The 19,803-nt window shown below is 38.3% G+C and overlaps 1 protein-coding gene across 1 annotated transcript; it reads left to right on the plus strand.

Annotated features, from left to right (window-relative positions):
- The first annotated feature begins 1,298 nt into the window (after positions 1-1,298).
- LOC122232380 (patched domain-containing protein 3-like) lies at positions 1,299-2,922 on the plus strand. The gene is given in 4 exon segments (XM_042961559.1): positions 1,299-1,571; positions 1,783-2,297; positions 2,299-2,489; positions 2,492-2,922. Coding segments are annotated over 4 exon segments (1,047 nt in total). The 3' UTR covers positions 2,560-2,922.
- The last annotated feature ends 16,881 nt before the right edge of the window (positions 2,923-19,803 follow it).

Consider the following 19,803-nt stretch of genomic DNA (forward strand, 5'->3'; position numbering starts at 1 on the left):
TACATTCCTTTTATGAAATGATACAGGAAAACTGGTGGAAAATAACTAACAGTGGTATTTTTGATTGACATTCTAGACCCGCACAAACATTAGTAATCTAGATAACGAGATTAATAAGATAATCTGGAATCAATAATCTATAATTAAGAAACTAGATAAAATCAAATCCCAGGGTACATATTTTACTATAGAATTTATTCGCACTTCACAGTGCCTGATTTAGGAGAAATTGTAGAAATGTACTTGTGTTTTGAGGTGAAAAACACACACTGATGTTGTGCTAGAGAAATACTTTATAAAGATGGGCAGGAAGAGGCCCTGTGTTTGGATGTGTACATTATAGAGTACTTGTGAACACCTTCACCCTACCATTTCCTCTTAAATGTTTAGGAGAACAGCTGAGCCATTCTCTCCATAATGTAGACATGGTTCAACAAATGGAATTCTCAGGTCAGTTCCTCTATCTACAGACTTTAAATGTGATACAGAAGCCACTAGCTTTATAGCACACCAGCGATGAACTCAAGATGTAGCTATAATTAGGACTTGGAAACACAGACGAAAGAGAGAAGGAATCTTCAGTTTCCTTTACCATAACTTTGAAAATAGAAAACGGGTGCCATCTTGTGGTTATTTTAATAAGGTCGGTCTTAAACAATGACTTTCTGGAGAGGCAACTTAACAAAATCTCCTATTTCTTTCTCCTTGAAAATACTGTTAAAGATATCTTTCTTAAACTCTTGGACTTGGTACGCTTACAATCTGGAGATTTCATTAAAACGCTAGACCTACCCACATAAAAACACAATCACAATAATATTAGGTGACTACCAACCATGAAAAACATGGCAAGCAATTTTCATAATTCTTAAGAACCGCTGAAGACCTGCCTCTCAGTTGCGTGCATGTTAAAAGGTGGGTAAAGGTTTTAGTAAAAACGGTGACATGAACACAGGGGTCCCTCCATCCTGGGAACTGCGGGTGGAATAGATCCAAGATAAATACCCATTTTTCAGCCCACTTATTTACTTCTAACTTTTTACAAGAAGAATATATGTTACGTTTGTAGTTAGCAAAAAGAATCACTAAACCAGGGGTACGAGGTTCACCTTACCCGAGAACTGTGTTACTGGATGCTCCCCGGAAAGGTGACACCACGTGTGTGTGTGTGTGTGTGTGTGTGTGTGTGTGTGTAAGTCTTGTAGAAGAGGCACGCATCTTACCGTTAAGTAGTGTTTGTGTACTAACTTCCTGGGAGCATCAGGCACACCACAGACAAATTTGGGGCTGGATGGGCTATGAGTCAAAACACCTGCTCCCCAACGGAAGCCTCCGGGATCCGGGCGCGAGCCGCCAGAACTCAGACTTCCGCAGAATTTCTCCAGGAAACCGTCGTGTGGGGCGGAGACAGGCGCTCGGTCCAGTGGCTGCTTTCTAATCTGTCACGTTTGAGACCCTGGCCTTTCCTTCCCGGAAATGAGCCTTCATCCCTGCAAGGTGGCGCCAGAGGCCTGGCCAGAGGCGGAGGCGCCGGCGGAGTGGGAGCCCCCAGCGGAGGAGCCGGAGCCCAGGTCGGAGGCGAGGGGGGAACCCAAGGCAGGGCCGGGCTCAGAGCCGCTCCCGGCCTCTAAGCACGAGTCAGAGCAGTTCTTCGGTGGAAGACAGGAACCCGAGATGACCTGGGCTTCGGGGCAGTTGCCAGAGCCCGCTGGGGCGCCCCATTCACATCTGGTGTCAGTGAGGGGGGATTCCTCGCTGCCCGCATCACCGTCGGAAAACTAGGTGTCCGAGGGACCCCGTTGCCACACCGACTGCCTGGAGGCGCCTCTCTCCTGCCTCTTCCGAAGGCTGGGATGCGAAGTGGGCGCGCACCCCTGGATCTTCCTGCTGGTGCCCATGGTGCTGACGGCCACTCTGGGCACCGGTTTGATTTACCTGCCCAAGGATGTAGAAGAAAACCTCAAGGAGTACACCCCAATAGGGAGCCCAGCCAAGGCTGAGCGGCGCTTTGTGCAGGAACGCTTCACCGCCAACGACTCTTACCGCTTCTCCATCTCCAGGAAGAGCACCGAGGTCAATTTCGCTTGTATTCTAACGGTCTCCAACACCACCTCCCTGCTAGAACCAGCAATCTTATCAGAAGTTAGTAAAGTGGATGACGTGATCCAGGATCTGTATGCGAGGGGGGAAAACGGAACCCAGATCCACTACAATCAGGTGTGTGCCAAGCACCAGGGTCTCTGCGTGCCTTCCAACCCACTCCTGTATGCCTGGCAGATGAACAGGGACCTCGACCTGAAATGTCACTTTCCCAATCTACAACCACACCGGTCAGCCCATCTACCTGGCTGGCACCATTGGAGGAACCTTCTTAGGTGAGAGGATGGGAATGAACCAGTTACTCCTGGAAGCCAAAGCCGTGAGGCTGCTCTACTACCTGAAAACTGAGGATGGAGAGGACAACGAACGTGGTAAGAAATGGTTGACCCATTTCTGAACCAATTTAGCAACAATGAAAAGAGTCTGGCCTCAAAGAGGATCCAGGTATCTGGTGGCTGAGTTTTATAGGGAGACCAGGAGAAGGTGGGAGGGGTAAGAACACGTTTTCCAAGTAGTAGCACTCCTGGATTATTTGTTGGAGTCCTTGACTTGCAGCTGGGAGTGCTCTACTCTGTTTGGCACTTAATCCAACTTCCTTAATCTCACACACCAAAGGATGCCACACAGCATAAATCCTTAATAATATTCTGGTGGAAAACACAAATCCTACATCCTTAAGGTAGGTCTGCTCAGTGCAGACATTGATCATCAGGTTTTCCAGTCAAATTACTTTAAAATCCTTACTCTTAAAGTCTTTGCTCTTCGGGGGAACCCTCTGAAATGTGTTTGGGGTTCATTTGAATAAAAGCAACAAACTTTTAAGAAGTTCCATGGTATTATTGAAAAGAGAATTAGCTCACTGTTTACCAAGTAAGTTATATAGCCTAGTGCCAGGCACATGCTAGCTATTCTGTAACTAATAGTTGTGAATAAGCCTGGTCAAAGTGAGACAACTATTGGAAAAATACCAGATCCTTCTGAAATATCGATGAAATTAAAATAGTAAAAGACAACGACCTACTAAAATGTTAGAAAAAGCCACAATTTCTGTAATTATGAATTGTTTCACAATCTTAGGTAGATCTCAGATTTTGTGTATTCAGGAGGTTTAAACCTTGGGTTTCTGAAAGAAACTTTGGAAAGCGTGCCACAGATTTGTGGGAAGAAGCACACCTATGTTAATCTTTATTCTAAAATCACGATTCACATATTTTGATCTTTTACTTAATCTTAACATGTTTCAATCAGTAAGCTATAGTGTTTCAATAGTGTTTGTAACTCACACAAATATTGGAATGAAAAGTTATTTACTTGACTAAACTTTTGTGGCAAGTGGTCTACTTTACATCAATTTCTACACAACTGGAACTTGAAGCAACTTTGATGACAGTGATCCCTTTGTTTCACTTGGCATACCTTCTAATCATATTATTTGCAATCATATCATGCTACAGGTAAAATGGTTTCATTGTTTCTTAACTCTTTTTAACAGATATTTTTGGGTGGCCAAATACATATAACTCATATAAAATATGCCATTCTAATCATTTTTAAGTGTATATTTCAGTGGCATTAATTACATTCACACTGTTGTGCAACCATCACAACTATCTTTTTTTTTCATTTTTATGTTTCTACGTTTATTTATTTTTGATAGACAGAGACAGAGCACAAGTGAGGGAGGGGCGGAGAGAGAAGGAGACAGAATTGGAAGCAGGCTCCAGGCTCTGAGCTGTCAGCACATAGCCTGCCGCGGGGCTCGAACCCACAAACCGGGAGATCATGACCTGAGCCAAAGTCGGACGCTTAATGAGCCACTCAGGCGCCCTACAACTGTCTGTTTCTAAATCTTTCCATCTCCCCAAACAGAAACTGTATAACACTTAGGCAGTAACTCTCCATGGCCTCCCCCCTGTCCCGGCTAACCTTCATCTACTTTCTATCTCTATGAATTTGCTTATTCTAGAGATTTCATACAAGTGGAATCACACAATATTTGTACTTTTGTGACTGGCTTATTTCACTTGGCATAATGTTTTCAAGGTTCCTCTATATCCTAGCATGTATCAAAACTTCATTCATTTTTATGACTGGTATTTCACCGTATACATACAGCACTGTTTTTTTATACACTTAACTGTTGATGGGCACTTGGAATGTTTCCACTTTTTGGCTTTTGTGAATACTGCTGCAATGAACATTGATGTACAAATATTTTCTTGAGCTCCTGTTTTCAATTATTTTCAGTATATACCTGGGAATGGAATTGGTGGGTGGAGTGATAATTCTATGTTCAGTTCTTTGAAGAACCGCCAAATCCTACCAGCAACGTATAAAGGTTCCAATTTCTCCGCATCCTCACCAACACTTGTTTTTTGTTTTATTGATAATAGTCAACTTAATAGTGACAAAGTGTGGTTTGATTTACATTTCCCTAATTACTAATGATCTTAAGTATCTTTTCATGTGTTTATTGGCCATATGTACATCTTTGGAGAAATGTCTATGCAAGTCCTTTGCCCATTTTTTAATTTGGTTGTCTTTTTGTTTTTGAGTCCTATTGTTGGTGAGTACTTTGTATATTTGGTTTTAAGTTTATTTATTTTTTTTTATTTCGAGAGAGAAGAAGTATGAATGGGGGAGGGTCAGAAAGAGAGGAGAGAGAGAGAATCCCAATCAGGCTCCACGCTGCCAGCACAGAGCCTGATGCGGGGTGTGAACCCACAAACCATGAGATCATGACCTGAGCTGAAGCTGAAGTCAACTGACTGAACCACCCAGACACCTCAGTATTTTGTATGTTTTAAATATTAAACCCTTATCAGATATATGATTTATAAATATTTTCTCCCACTCTGTGTATTGTCTCTTCACTTTCTTGATAATGTCTTTAATGCACAAGAGTTTTTAATTTTGATGAAATCCACTTTATCTTATTTTTTTCTTTTGCTACTTATACTTATATCTAAGAATCCATTGACAAGTTCAATGTCATGCACATTTGCCCTGTGTTTCCTTCTAAGAGTTTTATGGTTTTAGCCCTTTATATGTAGGTGAGTAGGGGTTTAACTTCATTCTTGTGCATGGAAATCCATGTGGAAATCCATGCTTCCATGTTGATTGCTGGAAATCCAGTTTTCCAAGTCCCATGTGATGAACAGACTATTCTTTCCCAGTTGATTGGACTTGGCATCCTTGTAAACAATCAATTGGTTGTAGATGTATGGGTTTATTTCTGGACTCTAAATTATATGCCATGAGCCTACATGTCTGTTGATGTGCCAGTACCACAATGTTTTGATTCCTGTGGCTTTGTTATGAGTTTTGAAATCTGGAAATCTCAGCCCTCCAATTTTTATCGTCTTTTTCATGATTATTTTGGATATCTAGGACTCCTTGCAATTCCATATGAATTTGAGGGTTGACTTTTCCATTTCTGGGGTGGGGGGAAGGTCACTGAAATTTTGATAAAGATTGTGTTGAATCTGTAGGTTGTTTTAAGTGAGATTAACATTTTAACAATACTGTCTTCCTCCCTGTGAACTAAGGTTGCATTTCCATTAACTTAGGTCTTCTTTAGTTTCTTTCACTAGATTTTTGTAGCTTTCCGTCTTTCACCTCCTTGGTTAAATTTATTTCTAAATATTTTATTCTTTTAGACACTAAATGGAATTGCTTTTTTCATTTCATTTTTGGATTGTTCATTGAACGTATATAGAAACACAACTGGTATTTGTGTGTTGATCTTGAATCCTGCAGCTGTGCTCAATTTGTTTATTAACTCTATTAGTTTTATTGTGGTTTCTTGGGAATTTTCATATATAGAATCATGTAATCTGTGAAAAGGGATAGTTATACTTCTTCATTTCCAATTTGGATTCCTTTTATTTCCATTTCTTATTTAATTCCTCTGGAAAGCACTTCCACTTCAATGTCAAGTGTCATTGGTGAAAGTGGGCATCTTTATCTTGTTCCTGATTTTGAAGGGAAATCTTTCAGCTTTCACTTTGGATTATATTGTTAGATATTCAGTTCTTATAATGGTCCCTATCATTTTGAGGAAGTTCCTTTCTATTCCTTGTTTTTGAGGTTTTTTTTTTTTTAATCATAATTGGGTGTTGGATTTTGTCAAATGCCTTTTTTGCATATATTGAGATGATCATGTAGATTTTATCCTTTGTTCTATTAGTGTGATATGTCACTTGATTGATTTTTCCCATGTTGAACCAGTCTTGCATTCCTGGGATAAATCCTAGTTGGTAATGATGTATAATCTTTTTAACGTGCTATTGAATTGGGTTTGCAGAATATTATTAAGGACATTTGAATCTACATTTATAAGATATTGATCTATAGTTTTCTTCTTGTAATCTTTGTCTGGGATTGGTATCAGTGTAATGTTGGTCTCATAGAATGAGTTAGAGAGTGTTTCTTCCTTTTCAACTTTTTGGAAGGACTTGAGAAGGATCAGTGTTACTTCTTCTTTACATGTTTAGTAAAATTTACCAGTGAAGCCATCTGGTCTTGGACTTTTGTTTTTGGGTGGTTTTTGATTACTGATTCAGTCTTTTTACTTATTCAATGTCTGTTGAGATTTTCTATTTCATCTTGAGTCAGTTTAGGTCATTTATGTGTTTCTAGAAATTTGTGCATTTCATATAATTTGTTGGCATAAGTTGTTTATAGTATTCTTTATTTTTTTAATGTTTATTTATTTTTGAGAGAGAGTGCACGAGAGGGGGAGAGGTGGCAGGGAGTGGGGGCAGAGGATCCAAAGTGGGCTCTGCACTGATAGCAGTGAGCCCCATGCAGGGCTCAAAACCATCAATCGTGAGATCATGACCTGAGACAAAGTCGGAGCTCAACCAACTGAGCCACCCAGACAACCATATAGTGTTCTTTTATAATCCTTCATATTTCTCTAAGGTTAGTAGTAATGTCTTCAATTTCATATCTGATTTAGTTTTTTCTGTCTTCTTTTTTCTTTGTCACTCTAGATAAGAGTTTATCAATTTGTTGATCTTTTTAAATAATCAATTTTTGGCTTTGTTGGTTCTCTCCATTGTTTTTCTAGTCTCAATTGCATATATCTCTATTCTAATCTTTTCATTTCCTTCCTTGTTAGCTTTGGGTTTTGTTTTGTTTTGTTTCTATTTCTGCGATATGTCTAGTACCGTAAGGTGATTGAAGACCTTTTTTTTTCTTTTTTAATGTAGTATAAATTTACCAATGAGCACTGGTGTTGCTATATCCTGTAAGTTATATTTTGCTGTGTCTTTATTTTCATTTGTTGCTAAGTATTTTCTAATTTCCCTTGTGATTTATTCTTTGACCCATTGGTTATTTGATAGTGAGTTGCTTAATTTCCATACATTTTGAATTATCCAGTTTTCCCTCTATTATTGATTTGTAGCTTCATTCCATTGTTGGTTAAAAAGATACATTGGGTAATTTCAATATTTTTACATTTTCAGACTTGTTTTGTGACCTAACATATGATCTATTCCAGAGAATGTTTCATGTTCACTTGAGAATAATGTATATTCTTCTATCATTGGGTTGAGTGTTGTATATATCTCTGTAAGGTCTAATTTATTTAGTGTTGTCCATTTCTTCTGTTTCCTTATAGATTATTGGCCTAGATGTCTTATACATTATTGAAAGTGGCATATTGAATTCTCCATCTATTTCTGTCTACAAGTCTGTTAATATTTGTTTCATTTTTGGGTCTCTATTGGCAGTGCATGTATGTTTGTAGATGAATCTTCTTGATGAATTGTTCTTTTTATCAATATAAAATGCCCTTCTTTGTCTCTTTTAACAGTTTTTAAAATAAAATCTATTTCGTCTTATAGAAGTATATTCAATCCTGCCCTCCTTTGGTTATATTTATATGGAATATCTTTCTCCATCCTTTAGCTTTCAATCTATTTATGTCTTTGGATCTATAATGAGTCTCTTGTAGACAGCATATAGTTGAATCATGTTATTTTATCCCTTCTGTCAATTTCTACCCTTTTATTCAAGAGTTTAATCCATTTACATTTAAAATAACTTCTGACAAGGAAGGACTTCTGCTATTTTGCTATTTGTATTCTGTGTATCATACAGTTTTTTTGTCCCTCACTTCATCCATTATCCCTTTTTCTATGTTTAGTTTCTATTTTTCTAATGAGTTGTTTGATTCTCTTCTCATTTCCTTTTACAATGATTTTGTGAGATTTTCTTTATGGTTACCATGGAGATTCATATAATTCTAAGTTTAAAACAATCTACATTAAACTGATACCAACTTAACTTCAAAAACACACAAATGTGCTGCTTCTATACACCTCTGTCCCCCACTCTTTATGTTGTTGTCACAAATTATGTCTTTGTACACTCTATGCCCAATAACAGAGTTATAATTATTTTTATGTTCTAAATTCTGTAGGTAATAAAATGTAGGATTATAAACCAAAAATATAATAATACTTGCTGTTATACTTGACCAAGACCTATGTTTCCTCATATGACTTAGCATTACTTTTAATTGTTCTTTCTATTCAGCCAGAAGGATTCCTTTTACCATCTCATATAGGGCAGGTCTAATTAACAAGCCCGCTTAGCTCTTGTTTATCTGGAATGTCTTAATTTCTCCTTCATTTTTGAAGGACAGTTTTGATGAATACAGAATTTTAGTTGATGTTTTTTTTTCTTTAAGCACTATAAATATCCCATTGTCTCCTTGCCTCCATGGTTTCTAATAAGCAATCAGCTTTTACACTTATTAAGGGTCCCTTATATTTGGTGAGTTTCTCCTCTCTCAGTGCTTCCAAGACTCTCTTTGCCTTTGGCTTTCAATGATTTGATTATCATGTTCTCAGTCTGGGTCTTTTTGAGTTCATCCTATTTGAACTTCATTAAGCTTATTGGATTTGTAGCTTCATATCTTCTACCAAATTTGGGAAGTTTTCAGCCATTATTTCTTTAAATATTCTTCCTGCCTCCTTTTCTCTCTCTCCTGGAACTCCCATAATGTGTATGTTGATCTACTGGCTGGTAGACCCACAGATCTCTGAGGTTCTTCTCACTTTTCTTCATCCTTTTTTCTTTGTGTCTCTTAGACTCCATACATTTCAATTGTCCTATTTTCAGTTCACTGATTCTTCTGCCTATTAGACCTGCTGTTGAATGCATCTAGTGTTTTTGGGTTTGTGTTCTGTCATTTCAGTTATTGTATTTTTCAGTTCCAGAATTTCTGTTTGGTTCCTTTAAAAAATTTCTACCTCTTTATATTATTTTGCTCATACATTGTTTTTCTTATTTCCTTGTCAGAGCTCTTCTTTAGTTCTGTAAGCATATTTAGAAAAGCGTTTATAGTCTTTGTCTAGTAAGTCCTAGCTCTGTCTTTCCTCATGGATGATTTCTGACTATTTATTTTGTTTCACACATATTTTGAACCACACTCTCCTCTATCTTTATATACCTTGTGATTTGTTATTGGTGGTGGTGGTGGTTGTGTAGAAAACTGGACATTTGGCTAACTGGAAATCAGATTCCACCTTCCCCAGGGTTTTCTGTTGTTTTCCTATGTGTTTATTTAAGATTAGTGGTCCATTTTCTTTGTGATTTTCCGAAACTATTATTGAAAGACTGTAATTATTGTTTTTTGTGGTCACTGAAGTTTCTGTACCTTAGCTAGTGTTTTGACATAGATTTCCTTGGATACCAGGAGCTCTCCCAGTGTTTGCAAAATGGTTCTGTGCCTGGAACCTCCAACACTTACCAAGGCTTACACTGTAGGGATCAGCCCTAGGTGAAAGCTTAGGGTCTTCTTAGGTCTTTTCTGAGCATACATCTTGCCCTGGGTAATTTTCTAAATTCCCCAGTATAACTGAGTGCTTTTTAATATCCTAAATTCCCAGAGAAATGCTCCTCATCTTTTTCCATAGGCAGTCTTTTGTATTTTTGAGCTATAATCTTTTGCTCTATGCACATGAGGTTTGTTAATTCAACTTGTGGTGTTTCCAGCTTTCTCAACCTGAGTTTTGAGTTAGACAAAACAGAGGAGTGCCTTGCATCAGTCCTTCAGGTAGCCCCCAAATAGGTTAGAACAGACATATAAAATATTTTAGGAATAATCTCTGCTCTGCTTCCTCCAAAAACAGGGAAATGGCTCCATCATGGTAACATGAGCTGTTACCACTTTAAGATCCCTGCTGTCTTAGGGACAGTTTGGGACTGGGGCCACTTTAACACATCTGTCACATTATGATCACTGCCACTTTAAGACTACTATCACACTGGAGAGGGAGACAGGGCATGTAAAATCACTACAAAACATTCCTACTATTTTGAAGTACTCCCCTGATTTTCTTTCATTTAGCGCTTGCTTAGTTGCTGTAAGCTTTTGACTGCTTTCCAGAGTTCACAGAATTCTGAAAATATATGCCCGTTTTTCTATATTTCTTTGTCGGGATGAGACTTGGGAAATTCCTATGCCATGTTTTGCTGATATCCAGCACTAAACTCTTATTTTTTAAACTTTCTTTTCTCCCCACCCCCCATTAGCAATAGTGTGCAATCAGATGGAATAGTAAAAACACATAAAGAAATTATGGCCAGTTTTGTTTGATTTGGCATATGTTTTTTACTTTACATATTGTGCCAATTGTGAGTAATTGTTCCATTTGGAAGCAGATATGCTGATAGTATTAAACAAGTCCTTATTTCTGTATAAATTTGAACTAGTACTTTTAACTATATAAAAAATTAATCTCTAATTTAATTGACTTGGGTGTCCCCATTGTTCGGATGTGGGGTTTACCTTGTTAAGCACTTAAAAATTGTTATCTAGGCATTAGGATTAGTTTGAGCTCTTGTAATCAGAAAGCTAAAATATTGAAAATATCAGCAAACACCAGTATTTAGTTGTAGAAGTTACCCCATAGAATATATTAATTTAGTGATTCTCACAGCAGAGTTCCAGAGAGGACTCTACACCTACTTACTCTGAAGCCACCTATTGAATCAAGTCTCTGGGGTTTCAGTCTGAAAATCTATATTTCAAAAATGTCTTTAATTGATTCTCCTTTATAGGTAGGTTTGGGAACAGATGATATAATTCAACTCTCTAGATTTTAAGGTAGAGAAACATAAGGCCCCAGTAGGTAGAGGGAGTTAACCGTGATGGGTATCTCGTTAGAGTTAATAAACTGCCTTGCAACTTTGTTATTTTGGAAAGAAAGACCACATTCCCTAGAAAACAAACAAAATCAAAAAACTAAGAAGGAAGGGTGAGAGGGAGGGAGGGAGAAAATAGGGGAGGAAGGATGGGAAGGAAAAAAAGACCAAATTCAGTCTTGTTAAAGTCATTAGAGTATAAAAATAATGTTAAACTAGTGTGGAATCTCCAAGGTACCAACAATTGGCTTGACAAAACTTTCCTACTAGGTAGTTGGTTCTGAAGATACACATTTATATCAATTCTTGCTTATCTTTACTAATAATTATGGACAGTAGTACAGAAAATCTTATACTGAAGGCAATTAGAAAATGATTTTTTAAATATTTAATTTGAAAGAGAGAGCATGGTTCAGTGAGCAGAGGAGAGGCAGAGAGAGGGAGAGAAAGAATCCCAAGCAGGCTCTGCGCTGTCAGAGCAGAGCCCGACACAGGGCTTGAACTCACAAACCAGGAGATCGTGACCTGAGCCAAAACTAAGAGTTGGATGCTTAACCAACTGAGCCAGCCAGACACCCCTAGAAAATTATTTATATTTATTTGTCTTTGAAGACTTTATGTTTATGTAACCATCATATGAAACATATAGGACTCATGAGGTATAAAGATAATGCAACTTTATTTTTGTCTCCCTTTTTTCCCTTTAAGTTTTGTGGGTAAGAGCAAGATCTTCCTCTGCCCCATGAAAGCTCAGACAGGCTATGTGACTTTTGTGGTCATTAGCAGGTAGGACAAAATCCTCCAGTCAGAGTTAAAATGTCCATGTCCATGTCCATGTAATAAACAAAATTGGTAACTTGATTTAAAGTTAAGGTGCCCTTCAGCACCCTTTGCTAGAGCACGCTGCATGGGATAGCCCTTAATGGGGATAAAGGAGCTTACCAGTTCTCTTCTTCTTTTTTTTTTCCTGAATATAATTTATTGTCAAGTTAGCTAACATACAGTGGACACAGTGTGCTCTTGGTTTCAGGGTAGATTCCTGTGATTCTTCGCTGACATATAACACCCAGTGCTCATCCCAACAAGTGCCCTCCTCAATGCCCATTATCAATTTTCCCCTCACCTCACCCCCCCAAATCAAGCCTCAGTTCTCTGTATTTAAGAGTCTCTTATGGTTTGCCTCCCTCTCTGTTTGAAATGATTTTTTACCCTTCCCTTCCCTCATGGACGTCTGTTAAGTTTCTCAGATTCGACATATGAGTGAAAACATATGATATCTGTCTTTCTCTGACTGACTTATTTCACTTAGCATAATACCCTCCAGTTCTATCCATGTTGTTGCAAATGGCAAGATTTCATTCTTTCTCATTGCCAAGTAGTATTTCATTGTATATATAAACCACATCTTCTTTTTTAAATTTTTAAAATTTAATTTATTTTTGAAAATTTACATCCAAGTTAGTTAGCATATAGTGCAACAGTGATTTCAGAAGTAGATTTTTTAATGCTCTTACCCATTTAGCCCATCCCCCCTCCCACAACTCCTCCTACAACAGTAACCCTCTGTTTGTTCTCCATATTTAAGAGTCTCTTATGTTTTGTCCCTTTCCCTGTTTTTGTATTATTTTTGCTTCCCTTCCCTTATGTTCATCTGTTTTGTATATTAAAGTCCTCATATGAGTGAAGTCACATGATATTTGTCTTTCTCTGACTAATTTTGCTTAGCATAATACCCTCTAGTTCCATCCATGTAGTTGCAAATGGCAATATTTCATTCTTTCTCATTTCGAAGTAGTGTTCCATTGTATATATAAACCACATCTTCTTGTTTTTTTTGTAATTTTTTAACCCTTTATTTATTTATTTTTGAGACAGAGAGAGACAGAGCATGAATGGGGGAGGGTCAGAGAGAGAGGGAGACAGAGAATCTGAAACAGGCTGCAGCCTCTGAGCTGTCAGCACAGAGCCCGACGCGGGGCTCGGACTCACGGACTGCGAGATCATGACCTGAGCCGAAGTCGGCCACTTAACCAACTGAGCCACACAGGCGCCCCATAAACCACATCTTCTTTATCCATTCATCAGTTGATGGACATTTGGGCTCTTTCTGTATTTTGGATATTGTTGATAGCACTGCTATAAACATTGGGGTTCATGTGCCCCCATGAATCAGCACTCCCGTATCCTTTGGATACATTGTTTTCCAGAGCAGCTGCACCAATTGTGCATTCCCACCCACAGTGCAAGAGGGTTTGCATTCCCACCACAGTGCAAGAGGGTTCCCATTTCTCCACATCCTTGCCAGCATCTGTTGTTTCCTGAGTTGTTAATTTTAGCCACTCTGGTGTGAGGTGGTATCTCACTGTGATTTTGATTTGTATTTCCCTGATGATGAGTGACGTTGAGTATCTTTTCATGTGTCTGTTGGCCATCTGGATGCCTTCTTTGGTCTAATCATGTCTTCTGGTTATTTCTTCACTGGATTATTTCAGGTGTTGAGTTTGGTAAGTTCTTTATAGATTTTGGATAATAAGCCTTTATGTTATATGTCATTTGCAAATATCTTCCCCCATTCTGTTGGTTCGCCAGCCCTCTTCTATCCCTTCTCTTCCTGCTTCCCATCTTGCTAAGTTAGTTGGAGCATGTCCAAGGAGAAAAAGAAAGGGAGGAGGGAAATCCTTAAGGCACAGCTGCTGCCACGATGCTTCAATACATGCCTTTTCTAGGCTTTAAAATAAAACCAATTCTCCTTTGAGTGTGTTTGTGAATTCCTAGGACATCTCCCACTCCTACCTCTCTGTTATCACTGAGAATCTCTTATCTCTGGTCTGGACAACAGCCTCCTAGACAGTCCCTAAGACATTGCCCATCCTGCCTGACTCATTTACACTTACATATGAAGGTTATCCTTGCACATATGCATTTACCTCACACAGAACCCTTATTTGCACCTATTTTAGGGTTCCGTATTTATTATCTGATTGTGAAGTCATATGAACAAACTTTTTCAAGTATATGCTCTGGCCTGAACCTCATTCTACAGCAAGTAGTGGTATATTGATCTTCTTGTCTCCTTCAAAATTGTCTCACATTTTGGACATGACAACATTTACACCAAATATTAGATCCGTTTCTGAAACAAGCTTGAAAATCTTTCCCTTCTCAAATACACTGTAAACTGTTGTTTACTTATGAGAAAAATCATTACCTTTGAAGGAAGATGTGGATCTCTTACCAAACATATAGATTGTTGTCTAAGAATAATAAGTTCTAATTTAGCCCTTCCCTGTCAGGTAAATAAAAAATTCAGAAGGTTGGCCATCTTGCTGCCTGCACTGGAGTCATATGGGGAAGGTTTTAGACATAAAGATTCTACAGCTTCCCTACCAACCTACTGAATCAGGATCTGCATAGCCAGGTTCCAGGAGATCTAAAGTTCTAAGACTTCCCTAGGTCATTCTGATAAACTGCTTAAAACAAAATCCTCCTCAGGGGTGCCTGGGTGGCTCTGTCAGCTAAGCATCTTGACTCTAGGCTTCGGCTCAGGTCATGATCTTGTGGTTCATGGGTTTGAGCCCCACTTCGTGTTCTGCACTGACAGTGTGGAGCCTGCTTGCCATTCTCTCTCTCTGTTTCTCTCTGTCAGCCTCTCTCTCTCTCAAGAGATATGAACTTAAAAAAAAAAATAACTTTCTTGGAGACTGGAATATCTGCAAATGTATTCACCAAACTCCTACAGTGTTCCATCTTAAGATCTTTCCTTCCATTGTCTATTGCACATTAAAGGAAAGATCATTTAGACAAGGTCAACTCAGCACGTAGTCAATAAAGTCACTATAGGCAATAATATACTTCACTCCCTCCCTTACATCATCTGAAAATTTTATACCAAAAAATCCAGAAACTTGAAAGATGGAATGTCATATGTAACTCATTCATCTTTCTGATTTCAAAGTTCATCTTTGTTACTTTCTTATTTCAAACTGCTATAAACCAACATTGTTGTTTTAAGAAAGTATTCATTATAATCAAATTTTATTCTAACAAGGAATTTTACTTTTGCTCTGGAATTTTGCACATGTGGTTGGTTTGGGGCCCTGAGTTTAACTCATAGCGCTGGTGTGTTGAAAAAAATAAATAAATAAAACCATGGTGTAGAAATTTTTTTGCAAAATAAGAAAGTTTAGCTATTTTACTGTTGTCTTGCCTAAAGGTCATGGTCATGTTGCTGTATTAGAATCAGTGCTTCTATTTCCATAGTTGACTCTCCTAGTCTTCCATCCAAACTTAGTTTCTCTCTCCTCCTAAAAATATCTAGAGACAAGTATCAGTCATTTGTTTTGAAGCAGTTAACAAAAAAGCAAAATATAAAACCAGAGGTGGTTGTCAATATTTTCAAATGTAATATTGTGGTTATTGGGTAGGTAAAGTGCTGAATCCGTACTTTAAAATGCTACCTATATATTCCCATTTTTCTTGGTCCAGCAAAGAAAAAGGCACAGGCTGTGTTATTAAAAATGGACTAGAGGGGCGCCTGGGTGGCTCAGATGGTTAAGTGTCTGACTTTGGCTCAGGTTATAATCTCATTGTTTGTGGGTTCAAGCCCCACATCAGGCTCTGCACTGGTAGTGTGGAGCCTGCTTGGTAGTCTCTCTCTCTCTCTCTCTCTCTCTCTCTGCCTCTCCCCCACTTGTGCTCTCTCTCAAAAATAAATAAGTAAACAACATTTTTTAAACATTTATTTATTTGAGAGAGAGAGAGAAAGAGAATATGAACAGGGGAGGGGCACAGAGAGAGGAGACAAGTCCAAAGCAGGCTCCCAGGTCCAAACCATCAGCACAGAGCTGAACATGGGGCTCAAACCCACAAACCATGAGATCATGACCTGAGCCAAAGTCAGTTGTTTGACTGAGCCACCCAGGCACCCCATAAATAAACTTTTTTTTTTTTTAATGTACTACATTTCTAATTCTTTTGTAATTACTAGCAACTTTCTTAGAGCCCTCTTCACCAGTAGACAAGAATCCTGAAAACGTTTTAGGAGGAGACTTTCATACATTTTGTTAATCACAATACATATTGAACTGGTTTTGAAATACAAGAGCTGTTTAGAATTGCATCTATGGCTACTTGGAGTCAAGGGTGGGTGAAAAGAGCACTGAATATGGATACTTTCTCTGCTAGAGCTTGCCCTCCCTTTGCTGTTGTATTCCATTTACACCCTTTGAAGATCAGGGTGTAATTAACCATCTGAAGTATTTGGTATATCTTTATGGCTCTGAACTGGTGGTGAGTGAATTTGTACTTGCCCAGCTGCAGAAGAATTGCTCAGGAAGTTTGGTAAAAGTACTGATTCACAGCTTTTCTGTTCCCTCCGCCCTTTTTCCCACTTGGTCTGGGACAGTGCCTGGGAATTAAAGGTCTTCAGCAGACAGGTATGGGAATTATTGCCCAAGAGCTTTCTGAACAGATGTCCAAGTAGAGAATGTTATAACCTGATCGAATTTCAGTGTGGAAGCTACCACCACAAATTCCATGATTTTCCCCTCCAAATGTACAGGTGTGACCGTGTATGAAACAAAATGTGGGCTGCAACCTTGGGAGTGATTTCTGCTGCCTTGGCAGTGGTGAGCGGCTTTGGCCTGATGTTGTACATTGGGGTGCCATTTGTGATCATAGTTACAAATTCACCATTTCTTATTCTAGGTGAGTAAAACCAAATGTGAAGCTACACATTGTATATGTGGGGGTATGGGGTAGATAAGGGAAGGAATTTATGTTAGATTAAGCAAAATAATTATATTCAGGTGGCTCCACAGATCCAAAATGAGGTGACAGGAGAGAAGAAAATCAAATTGAAGTGTGTGTGTTTAGAGGCAGAAAAATCTAGTACCCCAAATGGAAAAACACAGACAAGAGACATGAACGGGCAGTTCACACATACACACAAACACACACACACACATCCCTCACTGGAAGTAGAGGGAAAAAATAATTTGACTTCTCAATTAATGAATGGATGCAAATTAAACCAAAAGTGAGATACCTTGTCTTCTTATTAAATTAATAAATACTAGCAAGATTGAAGATATGAGGAAGGTTGTATATAAATGAATACTCATTCTGCTGGGAGAAAATTATAAATTGTTACACACTTTTTTTTATTATTAAATTTTCTTTAACGTTTATTTATTTTTGAGACTGAGAGAGACAGAGCATGAATGGCAGAGGGTCAGAGAGAGAGGGAGACACAGAATCCGAAACAGGCTCCAGGCTCTGAGCTGTCAGCACAGAGCCCGACGCGGGGCTTGAACTCACGGACCATGAGATCGTGACCTGAGCTGAAGCCGGTGCTCAACCGACTGAGCCACCCAGGCGCCCCTTACACACTTTTTTAAATCCAATTTTGCAGCAAATCAAAAGATTTAAACATCAAACAGCAAATATCTTTGGCTTAGCAATTCCATTTTTAGAAATTTGTCTTAACAATTAGACAAGTACTCAAAGAGCAGAACGAGTATGTTCACTTCGGCATTATTTAGAACGGAAAAGTTTTGAAAACCTAATTCCATATCAACATGGGATTGGTCAACTCAAACACAGCATATTAATACTTTTGAATCATATCCAGTCTTCAAAAGGAGGTAGATATATAATGTTAAATGAAAAATGCTGGTATTGAAACCAGGTGTTTGAAATAGAGAGATACAGTTATATGTGCATATTTGTATCGAGCAAATTCTCGATGGATATACATAAAAATGCAGGGTGGAATTACTGTTGTTTACACTTTTTGTCTGCATTTTCTTGTACTTCCAGAATTTATTTGACAATAAGCATGAAAAACAAAGGTGTTTATATTATATTTTATTTTTTTTAATTTGAAGAGATACGAATTATTTATTTTTTGTTAAATATAATTTATTGTCAAATTGGTTTCCATACAACACCCCGTGCTCATTCCAACAGGTGCTCTCCTCAATGCTCATCACCTGCTTTCCCCTCTCCCCACCCCCCCATCAAACTTCAGTTTGTTCTCAGTATTTAAGAGTCTCTTATGGTTTGCCTCCCTCCCTCTCTGTAACTTTTTTCCCCTCCCCCCTCCCCCGTGGTCTTCTGTGAAGTTACTCAGGATGCACATATGAGTGAAAACATATGGTATCTGTCCTTCTCTGCGTGACTTACTTCACTTCGCATAATACCCTCCAGTTCCATCCACGTTGCTGCAAATGGCCAGATTTCATTTGTTCTCATTGCCAAGTAGTATTCCACTGTATATATAAACCACATATTCTTTATCCATTCTACATTTTAGAAAATAAGGAACTTAGAAGGAATAGTATTTGGTTTCCATGGGGAGACAGTGGAAAAGCTGTTTGCTGGATGTAAACTTATTTACTCTAACTCTTCAGGACACACCTACCTAGTACGCACCCACGCTTAGCCACTCAGTATTCCCCACAGCCATAAACAACTATAGTTAAAGTGTATATAATTGATTTAATATAAACCAGCACTGAATAGTCCGTGTGTACATAGGAGTGTGTGTGTGTGTGTGTGTGTGTGTGTGTGAGATTTAAGCAACTCAAGCAAGAAATGTTCAAGGAAAATTTCTGAATAAGTTTCTATAAATCATAAAACTAGTTTTTCAATACCTAATACATATCAAGAGTTCATTCTTGGTCCCTAGTACTTCTGATTCTTCCCTTTTGTGCTGCTGAGCCCAAGTGAAATCCTCAAAGCTGGTAAGCCATGGGATGTCAGGATGCAGTTTATGACAGAATGTTTAGACTTGTGTCAATACAGATTCTTCTATCTTCTTGATCATACCTGTAAAACATCAGAGGCAAAGTTGCAATTCCCAGTACCCTCCCATGTAACCCATGCACAAGATCCCCCCAAATTGAAATTAGATCAGCATTTTATTGCAGTTTATTTCCTTATTTATTTTATTGAGTTTGCATCAATATACATGGGAACAAAGGTATACATGAGTGAAAGTAGTGTCAACTCTAGTAGAAATCTTGAGAGAGGTGCAAACATTGCTGGTTAGATGCTAACTGTAGAATAGATAAGTCCAGTTTATATTTTAAGCAACAGAATGTTGGCTTCGTGTGTTTGTGCATTCATTAAGATGGTTTATGAGAGAAAATGGTCTTTCAAGTCATCCAGTAGAATCAAAGATACAATGCTAATCCTGCTTCGACTAACACCTACAACATGTTTCCTGACTCATCATTACAACACCCTAAATGAAGAGTAGGAGTAGAGTATCCTGTGCTATGTACAAATAATAAGAGTATGAATAAAGCACAGAGTTATTACAGAGGAAGGGGTGGATTCTGTTGTGGATTCAGAAGCAACCAGAGAAAAGTGACAGAGAAAGTAGTAGTATCAAAGCACAGATCAGGTAAGATAAATAAGATCTAAGAGATGGAAAAAGAAGATGGTTCGAGTTTATGTGTTTAATTTTTCATAGATATTAATATGTATGCAAATTGTTTCTTTGTTTTTTTAACACGTGTTGGGGTTGATGAC

Source organism: Panthera tigris, chromosome D3 (assembly GCF_018350195.1).
Source record: "Panthera tigris isolate Pti1 chromosome D3, P.tigris_Pti1_mat1.1, whole genome shotgun sequence".
NCBI classification, from domain to species: Eukaryota; Metazoa; Chordata; class Mammalia; order Carnivora; family Felidae; genus Panthera; species Panthera tigris.